At 41.3% G+C, this 13635-nt stretch overlaps 1 protein-coding gene across 5 annotated transcripts in view; it reads left to right on the top strand.

Annotated features, from left to right (window-relative positions):
* The window catches only part of ANK2 (ankyrin 2), a 188433-nt gene that overhangs the window by 40479 nt on the left and 134319 nt on the right, over positions 1-13635 (top strand). For all 5 annotated transcript variants that reach the window (XM_075286364.1, XM_075286356.1, XM_075286347.1 and 2 more), the window contains exons 3-4: positions 3152-3250; positions 4772-4870. In XM_075286364.1, coding sequence (XP_075142465.1) covers positions 3152-3250; positions 4772-4870 — 198 coding nt within the window. The remainder of the gene's footprint in view (positions 1-3151; positions 3251-4771; positions 4871-13635) is intronic.

Here is a 13635-nt window from a genome sequence, read left to right as displayed (position 1 = left end):
CTAAGTGTACCTATACTTTTAAAGCTTTTTTTTTTATATAAATAAATAGTGAAGATAATTTTACTAAACATTGTATTATATGCTATTAAAGAAATATGCTTCTCTCTCCTCCCCCTTCCCTGCACTGCTCACGGTCTCTGACGCTAGGTTCAAACTAGTTTTCGGGTTTGAATTACAGCAAAATAGCAAAAGAAGAGCATAACTTGCACAGAATCTTATCAAAAAAGGACTGCACTATTTGCAACAGATATACTGAAGTGTATTCCACCACTGATGCAGATTATAAAACTTAACATTTAATTAAACATGTTAAAAAGTTTCCAAAAGACTATAAAAACACAAACACCAAAGTACTACAGTGATAGTCAAAGATATCGTCACAAGGATAGGTGCACTATGAGTATATCAATATACAGTTTCACTTCTCATATACGAGAGGTATCCCATAGTGCAACATACTCTGTATATAATAAATTGAAACGATCTTACCAATGTGTCGGCAGGAGGTTGATGATTTTAAGGGTGCCACAGGTGGACCGGGAATTATCCCTATTCACACCCTATAGAGACCCTGGCCCCCAATGACTGCGCTCTGACAAGGGCAGTCCCAGACTGTCCCTGGTAGACAATCCTAATTGTCCCTGGTCCCTACGTGTTTCCTGGTACCGTTGTGTACCATTCATCAGGGGACTAGTATTAACATATCCTAACATATAAGTATAGCAAATAACTACCTAAATAAATAGGTTCACGTTCAGCCTACAGTGATGGGAGTGAAACTAATATACAGTCTCCTCACTGGCTAACCCTGAAGTCGGCCTGATTTAATGTTGTGTCAGAGGTGTAACTGGAAGCTCCTGAGCCCTAGTGCTAAATCTATAATGGAGCCCATACCTGCATTGTGTCAGAACAGTAGCCGCTGCACCCGTTTCTGCACCCCTGTTGTCAGGGCTTCTCATCAATTTGGTGTTTTTATTTTTAAAATCCTTCCATCCTTTTATACAGAAGACCCCTGGAAGATTATATGTACATTAGCTCATACTCTGCGGTGTCTTCAGGGGTATTCAGTCTGAATTTCATAGAATGACGAAGGAAGGGGGTTTATTTATGAATTTGTGGCACACCAGGATTGCATTCAGCCCCGATCCCCTGAAGACGCCATAACCGAAACATGTCAGGGAATTAAGTTTAGGGTTTTAGATACTTTTGACTCAGAATTGTTATAGCATGGGAATTATTGTATAGGAATTTAGTAGTTTGGAATGGATGATAAACGAAGGGTGAGAACTATTTTTGGATTTTGTATTATATATCTCATCATTGTGAGGGATTTTGAATATAATTTGTTTCTCTCTGTAACCAGAGAGTTAGTGGAACTAACATGGAACTAACTGCAGACTAATGACATTGCAGAACTAGATTACAAAGCATTTAGAAATATCTATATACTCACTATTATCTGCTCCCCTAATGTACATTTTGTATGGGCTTTGTCAGGTGTTGTGCCATATACTTTACATATTTAAATACACTGTAAAAGCTTTATAGTGAGTAGCTCAGACCTGCGTTTGCAGTTCTAGTACCTTCTCTGCACTGATGACAGGCAACAACCCCTGAACTGCAGATAGGATGCTCTTCCTTTGGAAGGAATTATTATGCTTTGTCTATATTCTCACATTATTCTATTAGGTTTTATAAAAAAAAAAAATCACACATGATCTACAGGGAGCTGCCTTCCAAAAGGTAGCACTAGAGCAAGTTCCTCTTTTCTACCAAGGTTTTATTTGTATATTCCTTACCCATAATTTTTACCAGTACATGCATTGTCTAATAATTTTCTGCACACCTCCTCCCACCCGCTTCATTTTCCTCTATAATCCATAGTTATATGAGTGAGAAAAACGGAAAGTATTTATTTTAACAGAATGGTTATGTTGCAGTTTTTGGGTTTAGGCAGGGTCAGCCAGATGGAGGGAAGTCATGGCCAATATCTAATAAAACCAGCATTTTGGAGAAGGAATAAGGAGACAGCCTCAGTAGTGGATCTTTGCATGTAAGCGGTATATGTTCAGATTTCTCAAAGTATATGTCCTTCAAAGGATTCCACTGTATAGACCTAAAAAGGCATTTGTTGCCAATAGGGATCATGTGATATGAAAACAAAAATATATACTGCATACTATACTTGTTCAGTCTAGATACCTCTGCTCTATTCTAGAGCAAAAATACATATACCAGATGTATATTCTTTTGGCCTCCATTGGGTTAGTGGCCTATGGATACATTTGATATATGCAGGAAGCTTTCCAAGTGCATGCTTCAAATGGACACGACGTATTATTAAGCCTGTGCCACACACCACCAAGATCCAAACTAAGCCCGGGGCCCTGCCTTACTCTGTCTTTCTTTTCCTGCTAAGTTCCTGATGTGTAATAAGGGAAGTTGTTGGCCATGGTCCTCATGGCGGAGACTACAAGTAAGGCCAGTTCACAAGGTCTTTCAGCCATCAAGTATAGGCCCCCACTTTGTTTACAGTAATATGCACTGCAGTGATGCAGACAGCAGTTTAAAGGAATTGTCCAGGCACAAATGCACAACCCTTTTAACTTTTAAATCAGCTGGGGCATTGAAAAAAATAAAAAAAATTCATACCCACCTGTCTCTAATGCTACAATGTCCATTGCGTTCCGGTCCCTCTGCTGAACGGGTCTCTTCTGGAGTTCCGCTGAAGCCACTGATTGGCCTCAGTGGTCACGTGAATGCTGAGGCCAATCAGCGAATGGCATGTCTACATCACAGGTTCTCTGAGGTCTGTTGAGGTCACTGATTGGCCTTGGTGGTCATGTGATCACTGAAGCCAATCAGTGGCTTCGGTGGAACTCCAGAAGAGACCCAGGAGAAGCTGCCGGAACAGTAGAACCGAGACGGATTGGGAGGACACTGGAGCATCGAGGACAGGTAAGTGTGCCTTTATTTTACATTTTTTTCCACTGCTCCCAGCTGAGTTAAAAGTTAAAAGGGTTATCCATTTTTACCTGGATAACGCCTTTAACAACATTAACTAAAGGATGGATAACAGGTCTTCAGAAGAGAGGACTTCCTTAGCAGATTTCACATTATCTAACATAGTTGTTTTATCTTTTTGCCACAGAATGGACTCAATGCTTTACACCTTGCTGCCAAAGAGGGTCATCTCTATCTTGTGCAAGAACTGCTGGAAAGAGGATCTTCAGTTGACTCTGCAACTAAGGTACTGATGAAATATTAGTAAACATTTCATTATGTAAAGGATAGGACTAGCTTGCAATTTATTTTACTTCTACTGAAGGATGGCACCATGTTTCTGTGGATCCCTAGCTCTACCATGAGTGTAAAGCTGGCCACACACATTAGATTTTGAAGAGCCATGATGTTTCTGTCCAGTTGATGATCTTATCGTTCGTACTAACAATCCCTGCATTAACATTATCAACTAAATTGCCCAATAATGGGTGACTAGTTTAGGTTTCAAAAAAATTGCACTGAGTCTCCCCAAATTTGCTGATAACTTCCCAAAAGCGTCAATTATAAGCAAACGTGCGCAGACTCACAGCGTTCTTTTTTTTTTTTTTTTTTTGTTCAACTCTTATTATCAACTAAACACTGTATAAAAATATTTAACATGTCCAATCTTTTATTGATGTATAAAAGTTTGTTATTAAGAGTTATGAATAGATGGACTCAATATTTTCATTCATGGTGACTGTCAACCAGAATGGCCTAAAATCAGCCATTTTGAATGACAATAGACTAATATATAAGGTCAGCATGTACAAAACTGTCTTTTTGGGGAAAAGAAGGGTGCGTCTTATAGTCTGAAGGTGGCACCTGGCACCCGCTGTAATAGAGAAGCGGAAGCCGGCAAGTGATAGACGCCATTACAGGTGCCGGGGCCTGAGACATCGCTGCGCTCCTCTGCCCTGCATGAAGCCAGCAGCGGGAGGAGTGATGCTGCTATTCCGCTCCTCCGTCCCCCCGCCGCTGGCTTCAGGCAGGGCAGCGATGTCTCAGGCCCCGGCGTCTATCCCTCCCCGGCATCCGCCTCTCTAGTACAGCGGATGCCGGGTCAGTATCCGTGGCCCCTTCTCCCCCGGGGCCGGTCCCCACCGGCCCCGTACCTGTGACGTTGCAGGCCTGCTCCTGCGAGGCGATATCGCAGGAGCCGACCTGTTCGGGTGACAGCCGGGAGCCTAATGAGGCTCCCAGGCCTGTCACTGCTGTATTAGTATTGCGGCTGGTCTCTATGACCAGCCGTAATACTAATAGACAGAATGTCCCATAGACGGCAATACAGTTGTATTGCCGTCTATGGGACTTGCGATCAAGTGACCGCAGGCTCAAGCCCCCGGGGGGGAATAAAATAGTAAAAAAAAAAAAAAAAGCTTTAAAAATATGAAATAAATAAAAGTTCTAAATCACCTCCTGTTTTTTTTCAATACAAGGTGATCTAAGCAATAGATATCCCCCAAAATGGTATAACTAAAAAGTACAGCTGGCCCCGCAAAAAAAACGCCCTATACATCCCCGTACAGCTGCAGGGTCACCTGTCAATGTGGCCTTGCAGCTGTTGCAAAACTACAACTCCCATATATTAAATATTTTACCAGTTTAAGTATTTTACCAGTATCTTATCTTATGCTATATACTATACTACAGTAGAACCAAAATAGAAGGAAGAGAGTGAAATGCACTGTACATACAGTATTGTAATAATGAAGATGCTTTTTTTCAGAAAGGGAACACAGCACTGCACATTGCATCACTCGCCGGCCAGGTTGAAGTCGTCAAAACTCTTGTCAAGCAAGGAGCCAATATCAATGCCCAGTCTCAGGTATTGCAAACCTTGCCCCAATGCTAAGTAACCTCGGTAGTATATAATTCTGAGCATGCACTGCAGCCACTTACAATTCAATACATATGCAGTATTGTGCAAAAGTTTTAGGTAGATATGGAAACATGCTGCAAAGTAAGATTTCTAATAGTTTATTTTTAAGAGTGCTAATAGTTTATTTCTATCGATGAGCAAAAGAAACATTTAAATCAAATCTATATTTGGTGTGAACACCCTTTGGAGGAGGAGTCCTGGTGGTGATGATATGGTCCTCACAGAGCCGTGGTCTCAACATCATCGCGTGCAGGATTTCATGAAGAGACAGAAGGATTTGAGCAAGCCTACATCCACTGAAGATCTGTAGTTAATTCTTCAAGATATTTGGAACAGCCTCCCAGCCGAGTTCCTTAAAGAGGACCTTTCATGGTCCGGGGCACAGGCAGTTTTATATACTGCTGGAAAGCCGACAGCGTGCTGAATTCAAAAGAGCTAACGGTCCCGGTACCGTAGTTCTTTACAGTCAGAAGGGCGTTCCTGACAGTCAGTCAGGTACGTCCTTTTTCAAAGCAGCGCCTATCGCTCTGTACTGTGTGAGCAGGGAGGAACGCCCTCCTCCCCGCTCACACTGTACAGCGCGATAGGCTGTAAAGATTTATGAAGGCAGATTTATGAAGACTGTCATTTTTTTATACCATTCTTCATATCCAGTGCACCTCATTCGTCTATAGATTTGTCCTTCATTGTTTTGTGTGGATTTCTAGTGTAGATAAATATTTTTCAGGATAGCGCATCATAGGAATTCTCAAATTCACAATAGGTGTAGACAGAACTAGTATCTAGGCAGCTGCAGCTAGGCTATCTTCTGCCAAAAGCGCCGACTGCACTTGTCTGTCGGCCATTTTCCTGTGGCCTCTTACATGAGCGTCTGTTCAGCACTGTTTGAGCAAAGGGAAATTGCCCCCTGTGCTGTCTTAAGGCTATTCTGACGTGTACTTAGTTAATAAAGGGATTCTAATCATAGAATCCCTTTAATAAGATGTTACATAGTTTCTGATATTCACATGTGCTATGCATTTGTGAAAAGTTGTTTGTAACTGGAGGTGTGCTTTAACACTATATACAGGGCTATATACATGGCAGTATAGATGTCATAATTTCATATTTTTCATTATGCTGGAAATGGCAGTAATAGTTCCTTTTTTGTTTGTTGAATAAAGGAATACATTGTGTCCATGCTGCCTATATTGGCAGTCCTGAAAGCTCTCTATGCAATATCTTTCTTACTGTCAAAATGACTGAACCTTCGGTAAAATATTTGGATAGAAGTTTTCAGCTTATTGCTGCTGCACTTTGCTCTCTGTTATGATTGAGCAGTCTTACCAGGTTGTAGATATGAATACTTTGCTAAAGGAGTTGGTTGGTTTCACTTAACCTGCCAGCTACTGTTAGGGTAAGTTCACACGGGGTATTTTGGACCGGAACCTGAGGCGGAGGGCGCCTCAGGTTCCGATCCAAAATACGGCTAGCCGCGACTGAATGCCTGTGCACTGCAACCAGCATCCAGTCACGTACTCTGCTCTGGATTATGCCCTATGAATGGGCCTAGTCAGGAGGAGGGAATGCCTTCAGGCTGAATTGCAAGGCGAAACGGCCTGAAGAATGAGCATCTCACTTTTTCCGGTTCCCGGAAAAAACACTTGAGCGGCTCCCATTGAATTCAATGGGAGCCATCTTTTTGGTCAGGATTTTGAGGCGGTTACGGCCTCAAAATTCTCACCAAAAATCTCAGTGTGAACTTACCCTTAGAGAGGGTCTTCCATTCAGGACACATGTAAGATCCTCATCTATTAGTCCATACATCACACAGACACCCCAGTGATGGTAGTGGGACAGTGTAATGCTTCATTTCCGCTATGGTGGTACTGAAAGGAAACTGAACACTTGTTGCTGAGTTTACCCATACATTGCAGCAGATCACTTGAGATCCCAGAAAAGGGGCACCCTGTGATCACTATGCTGTCAAATGACCCTTCTTACAATAAAGGGTGGACCGGAGCAGTTAAGCTATTTAACCAATAAGAACATTTCTTTTACAGCGCTAAGCATTATGGGAGAAACATAAAGACTGGATTTTCTAGTTGTAGAATAGCATGTATATCTGATGACATTTTCCAAGTGGCTCATCTTGTGAATGTCTGGAAGTAGAGTATGGTAGCTCTCAGTCTGGTGACATGTAACTAAGAGACAGATTTGCCTTCAGCAGGAGTCATTGCTTTTCAGTAAGCACATAGCAGATGGCATGTTTATTCTGTGGAAAGGTGTATATATTACATTCACCCTGCAGTAAGATAGAAGACATTTAGCAGCTATGGAGACTAGTGGGGTTTTAGTCCATCTTTCAATCTCACTAAATTTATGTTTCGTTAAATATCACTGCTTGCCATGATACCATGTCTGCAGTGGACATTTTACACATAAAAAAATATTACCTATAAAATGATGATTCTTATACAATTAATGATAGATAAGAAGGGTGTGTTAGAAAATTAGATGGTTTGTGTATTCTACAGTAGTGTAGGTTTTTCTTCACACGAGAATGATTCAGAATGGTTTTCTTGTTATTGTACACTGTTATCCATTTAGGGTGCCCATGTACAGTGAGACCTGGCTCCATGTGGTATACTTGTACTTGCTATTTGAAACCTCAGCAACAATCCCTCAGCTCTCCCATTCCAATCATTATCAGGTCCCTGCTGGTCTCCACTTCCTGATCCCATTGCTAGGATATTACTTCTCACTCACTGGTTGCATCAGTGACCTGTCTCAGGCAGTGATCTTTGGGGCCAGAGGCCAGAAAGTTCGATGCATTTCAAGTGTATACAATGTTTTTAATAATGCTGTCTTTGAGATTTCTATTCATTCTCTTATATTACACTTTGAACAATGACAAAGTGTTTCATACACATCGATGGGTTCAGTCAAACTAAGTCTATTATTTACGGTATGACCACCTTAAGAACAATGGTACATTCTGTGCTAGTGTTAGTAGTGATGTTAAATCACTAAAATTAAAGGGGTTTTCCGCGTCTAATTTTTTTAAAATTTTTATAAAGGTCTGTTAGTGCTAGTGATGGGTTAAGTGCACGCATATACTTTTAGTAGTTATTGGAGTGATTTCTGAGTGTCTCTGGTTGCTGCTGCATCCTCTGTGTTTGTTTACATGCTGTACCTTCCTGCTGTGCAGCTTCCTGTGTAGCTGCTGCATTAACTCCCTCTCAGTCAGCCTTCTCCTCCTCTCTCACTCCTACACTCTCCCTCCCTGTCTCTCTTTAGAATAGCGATCCTGCCCATTGCTTGCCCCGCCCACCTTCCCTCCCGTCTTCCTGGCTAAAATATTCCGCCCACTGTAGAAGACAGGAAGAGGGAGGAGGAGCCGTTTTCTAGACACAGGAAGGCTGGTAAGTATTGCAGGGGACAGGGGAGGGGGAAGAGTGATGGTGACGTTCCATTTCAGAAGCGGTGAAACGGAACATCACCGGATTATCTGAAAGTGTTCCTGGAGCGGACACATGACCGCTTCAGGGATATGGGTAACTATAGATTTTTTTTTAGTTTAATTTAGAAGATAGGTGGGGGAAGGAAGTTTAGTTTAGGGGTTAATTTTTAGTTTTATTCTGGACAACCCCTTTAAATATAAATATATAAATTAAAAATATAAATTAACTATAAACAATCATTAATATTAAATATAAATAAGAACAGCCACATTCCAGGGTCTTGAAGGGGCAGTCATACGTGTCTTCCTTTGAGTCAGAATCTTTAGTTCCCTTTAGTTTTATAGGTTTGTTCAGACACTTGTTTGGGAAAAAGGCAATTGACAAACGTTAAAAACTGTCAGTCCAGATCTAGTTTCAATTGTTCTGTAAGGATTATTTTCTATCCTGTTGGTTACGTAGGATGAATAGAATAGTTTTTTCATAGTTTGGCCTTTGTTGGCTTTAGTTCATATAACTGGGAACAGAAGATGTTTTGTTCCACATGTTTTGATGCTCATGGACCACAGCTGAGTACTCGATGACTTCATTCAGGCACTTATAGTTTGCTTGACATTAGAGTCTGTAAGATGGTTTAACCCAAATCGTTTATATCTTTGTAAACATATGGTTGGCTTTTTTTGTTTGCCGGTGAATGCCATCGCTGATAGTGGCCTAGGACAATATCAATCCTAACAGTTTTAGGTTTACTGAAGTCATTGATATCTGAAATTGCCTGGTGCTGGTTCTCCTTTAGTTACAAGTATGTAGGAATTTGTAACTACTTCTTTGACGCTACCAACTCTCAAGCATCACATCCAGAAATGACATAGCAGTATCTTTGGAGTTTCCTCCTATTTCAAGATATCTGTTTGGGTGTTTTTATCATTCAGCAGATAAGATATTTTCATTCCCCAGCTAGCTTCATGCAGACATGTTTGCTTTGAAACTATTTTTTTTTTAGTCTTTTATAAAGCAGATACAGAAGTTATGTACGGTAGGTGACGTCCTATGAAGAAGGCAGCAGGAAGCCGGTGTTCACATGAGCTCCTTTCCTAGCTGTAGAGACGTGCAGGGGTCCTCTGTGGGAGACTGTGTTACTTAATTGTCCTGTTATCATCTGCAGAACAGTCAAGCTGGGATGAGAATCGAGGATTTTTTGTTCACCCACATCTCTCTTGCTGTTATGTTAGAAACTGAAGCATGCATTGGCAGGGCTTTGTACATTTTATGTTTGGCACATGAGCTGGATTAAAATGATCGTCGTTGCTGGATTTGCAGTTTAAAATAAACATGATCACGACCACCAGTTATTTAGCACTGGAGGATTCTTGATAATGTGATGGATAACCTAGCCACAGGGGATTTGCATTGGATTAATGTGGAACACTGCCAGCAATGTCCTATAGTTTATCAGAGGACATCATACAATCTTCTGCCAATGAGGTCACAGTGAAAAACATGGACATGTATGATCCATTAACAGAAGCACAGTTAGAAAGATTGTATGTGAGCTCATGTATTGGAGGAAATAAGCATTCCTGCACACTATGTGAGAAAAAGAGGGTAAATGGAACAGTGGATACATAAATGGATAGATAGGTAAAAAAAAAAAAAAAAAACAACTTCCAAGGCAGCATAATGTAATAAAGACATAAAGAGTGCACACTATTATTATGGAAAAAATCCTCCATTAAATATAAATAAAAACAGCCACACTCCTGAGTCTTTAAGGGGCAGTCCCTGTACAGAGGGAAGCTCTGCCATGCGTTTTATAGAGCAGAGAGGCATGTTATTGTCTGCAGGTCAGAATGAGATCATATGCAGCTACATCGTTCCTACCTTCCTTGAGAGACTGTGCCGAGCTGGTACCTCCACGAATGGCCTGAAATCAGATATATTAAGGCTTCTATCCTCTTCAGTGGGATGGATCCTCCTGGCTCACAAGTACATGGCTAAGTGGACTGAGGCCCTTGATAGGCAGATCTCACCCAGTCAGTGGCAGATCATATGGTCTCGTGCAGCTAAGTTATCCACATGTGTAACATTTCGTGATACCCGATATAAAATTTTGATGCATTGTTATCACACTGTGTCCCTGCTATGTGCCCTTAATCCTAGTATCCCCTCAACCTGCTGGAGAGTTCCCTCAGTGCTGGGTAAGCTGTCCCATATCTTCTGGGGTTTCCCCTTGATCCGCCTTTTTGGACAGAAGTCTAGGTTTTAACAGATGCTCTGTTCCTACAGGGTGTCCCATTAAACCTACAAACTTATTTGCTCAACCTACGCCCTAGGAATCTTGGCAAAAAGACAACCAAATTATTCCTATACTTTTTGCACTGTTGCTAAAACCCTTATAGCCCTTCACCGGAAGAAGGTGAACTCCCCTACCGGACCTGCTCCTATTGCTCGTATGAAGGTAGTCTGTAGCTTGACTGTCTCTTCCAACAACGCTAATATGTTATGTTAATATGAAAATGAGTTCTTTGGAGTAACTAGGGTATGGCTGCAACACCCTAATTGCTCCAAAGAGCTCAGTTGTATATTAACTACAAAGATGGTATTTCGGCATGGAGAAACTAGTTCCCAAGATTAAAACACTTTGATTCAGGTGACCCTAACTTATCTGTCTTCACAGTTGCTATGCTGAGTTCTGGGGTTAGACTCACGTTAAAAAGCAACTTTGTAATTCAATAGCTCCAGAATAAAATGCCATTGAGTGGAGATAGTTACATCAGTTACATTGTTGGATGCATATTCAGCTGCTCTATCATTTCATTCATTAGATGTCATATTAGCATGAAACTATGAAACATTTTTAGCATTGTACCCAACAAGTCATAGGGATCATTTGCATCCTGGTTTGTGTATTGGTTACCAAGCACTTAGCGATTGGTAATTCCATCTCTGCATAGCAGGAAAGAGCGTTCTCCTCAGTCTATGTGATCACAGCTGCACACGCCTTGCATTCCCTGTGCTACTAGACCTATTCCAAAAGAACACTCACTTTGCTTAGGCAAATAACTAGAGTCTTTGGCAGATAGAACTAGATAACATATATTAATGCTTTCTGCAATATTAAATATTTAAAAGGATTTGATGACCAATTCTTAGGATATTTCATCAATATCAAATAGTTGAGGGTCCTATGCCCAGCACCTCCACTGATCTTATTTCAGGTGCTATGGCGGCTAGAATAGTGCTATGTATGGAGTCAGCAGTAGACATTTCCATACACTCTGTAGTACCTGTTCTGGGTTACTACAGCTAAGTTCCCGATCATGTGCAGAGTGTTGGACCCCCGCTGATCTCATGTTGATGGCCTATCCTAAGGAATGAGCATTCCCAGTACAGAAACATAGTACTACCAGTAACTGTAAGCATTGTCCTCAGGGGTGTAACTAGTAACCATGAGGCCCCAGTAAGTACAGAACTTGAAAAGTGTAAAGTTATTTTGGTCTTCTTTATACACCTTGATTTACAGTACAGAGATCATAAACATAGAGTTGTCGCAGTACAGGGATAATAAACACAGTGGTGTTAAATTATAGGAATAATGCAAACAATGATGTCACAGTATTGAGATTATACACACAGTAATATCACAGTACATGTGTAATAAACACAGAGATGTCACATTACAGGAATAATGCTGGGATAATAAACCCAGTCATATCACATTACAGGAATAATGCAAAAAGTGATGTCACAGTACTGAGGTAAAGCGCACAGTGATGTCACAGTACAGGGATAATAATCACTGTGATGACACCATACAGAGATAGTAAAAACAGTTGTCACAATACAGGATTAATAAACTCAGTGATATAACACTATAGGGACAAAGGACACAGTGATACCACAGTACAAGAATAATGTGCACAGTGATGACACAGTATATGTACACAGTAAAAGGAAAATGTGTTGTCACAGTACAAGGATAATAAATATAATACTATCACAGTATATGGATCATGGACACATTGATAGCATAATACAAGATAATATAGACAGTAATGTCACAGTACAGGTATAATGGGCACAATGATGTCATAGTACAGAGATAATAGACACTATGACATCAGAACACAGGAATATCATAACAGTAAGCAATTATAATGATATCATATGCAGGTTTTACGATGCCCTTGTTAAATAATGGTGTTGCATTCAGTGTGTCACATCCCCTTCCATCATACATACGTATAAATTGCACCCTAGGTCTCTTTGAAAATGGGCCCCCTTAGTTGTTGGGCCCCATTAGCAGCTGCTACGTTGACTATGATAGTTACGACCATGATGCTTTGGCACATTTCATTTCTTTATGCTTCCCAATTGCCCAATATTTCTTTCCTCAGTTATTTTTTTCTTTGCTCCATATTTCATACATTTACTGCCATAGAACATTTTCCCTGTCCTTAAAAGATTGTCATGTAAGGCTGGTCTTACACGACCGTAATGTTTTTACGGTCCGCAAGTTGCTGATCATCAACATAGACTCGGCAGATGCCCGTAAACTGTCGCACTCGCCCATAGAGTTCTATGGGCGAGTCCATGCAGTGCCGTGAATTACGGCCGTTACGGACATGTTGTATAAATTGCGGACCTCGGTTGTGGCCCGGCACACCACGGATAAAATAACACGATCGTATTGAATGTACGGTCCGCAAGTTGCTGATCAGCAACACTAGTTGCTGATCGGCAACATAGACTGCGCAGATGTCCGTGTCTTGCCGCAATTGCCCATAGAGTTCTATGGGCGAGTCCGTGCAGTGCCGCAGTTCATGGCCATTACGGACATTTGCTATAAATTGCGGACCAAGGTTGCGGCCCGGCCACACCACCGGATATTTTATTAAGAGGCTACATTGAATATAATGTATCCGCAAATGGTCCGCAATTGAAAACCTTCAATTGCGGACCATTTGCAGTCTTAAACTACAGTCGTGTAAGACCAGCCTAAGAGGCAATAAAATATTGCCCCAAATTAACCAGCTGACTACCTTGGGTGGGTCCTACTCCTAGCACCTCCGGCAAGCGGATTATTCTGGGGGGAAGCCACTGCCAGCCAGGTATTTCCCCAACTGCAGACACTGTTGTATTACTTGGTGGCTATTCAGATGAATGACTGTCCATGTAATACAAGGAAAGCTGTTAGGGAATTGCTAGGACAGCAATTCCCCAGTAGCTGTTGAAAACCCTGGGACGAGACACAAGAGACAGTGAGCCCTA

Source organism: Leptodactylus fuscus, chromosome 1 (genome assembly GCF_031893055.1).
Source record: "Leptodactylus fuscus isolate aLepFus1 chromosome 1, aLepFus1.hap2, whole genome shotgun sequence".
Taxonomy (NCBI): domain Eukaryota; kingdom Metazoa; phylum Chordata; class Amphibia; order Anura; family Leptodactylidae; genus Leptodactylus; species Leptodactylus fuscus.
The sequence above is the reverse complement of the archived record's forward strand: the minus strand, read 5'-3'. Positions and strand labels throughout refer to the sequence as shown.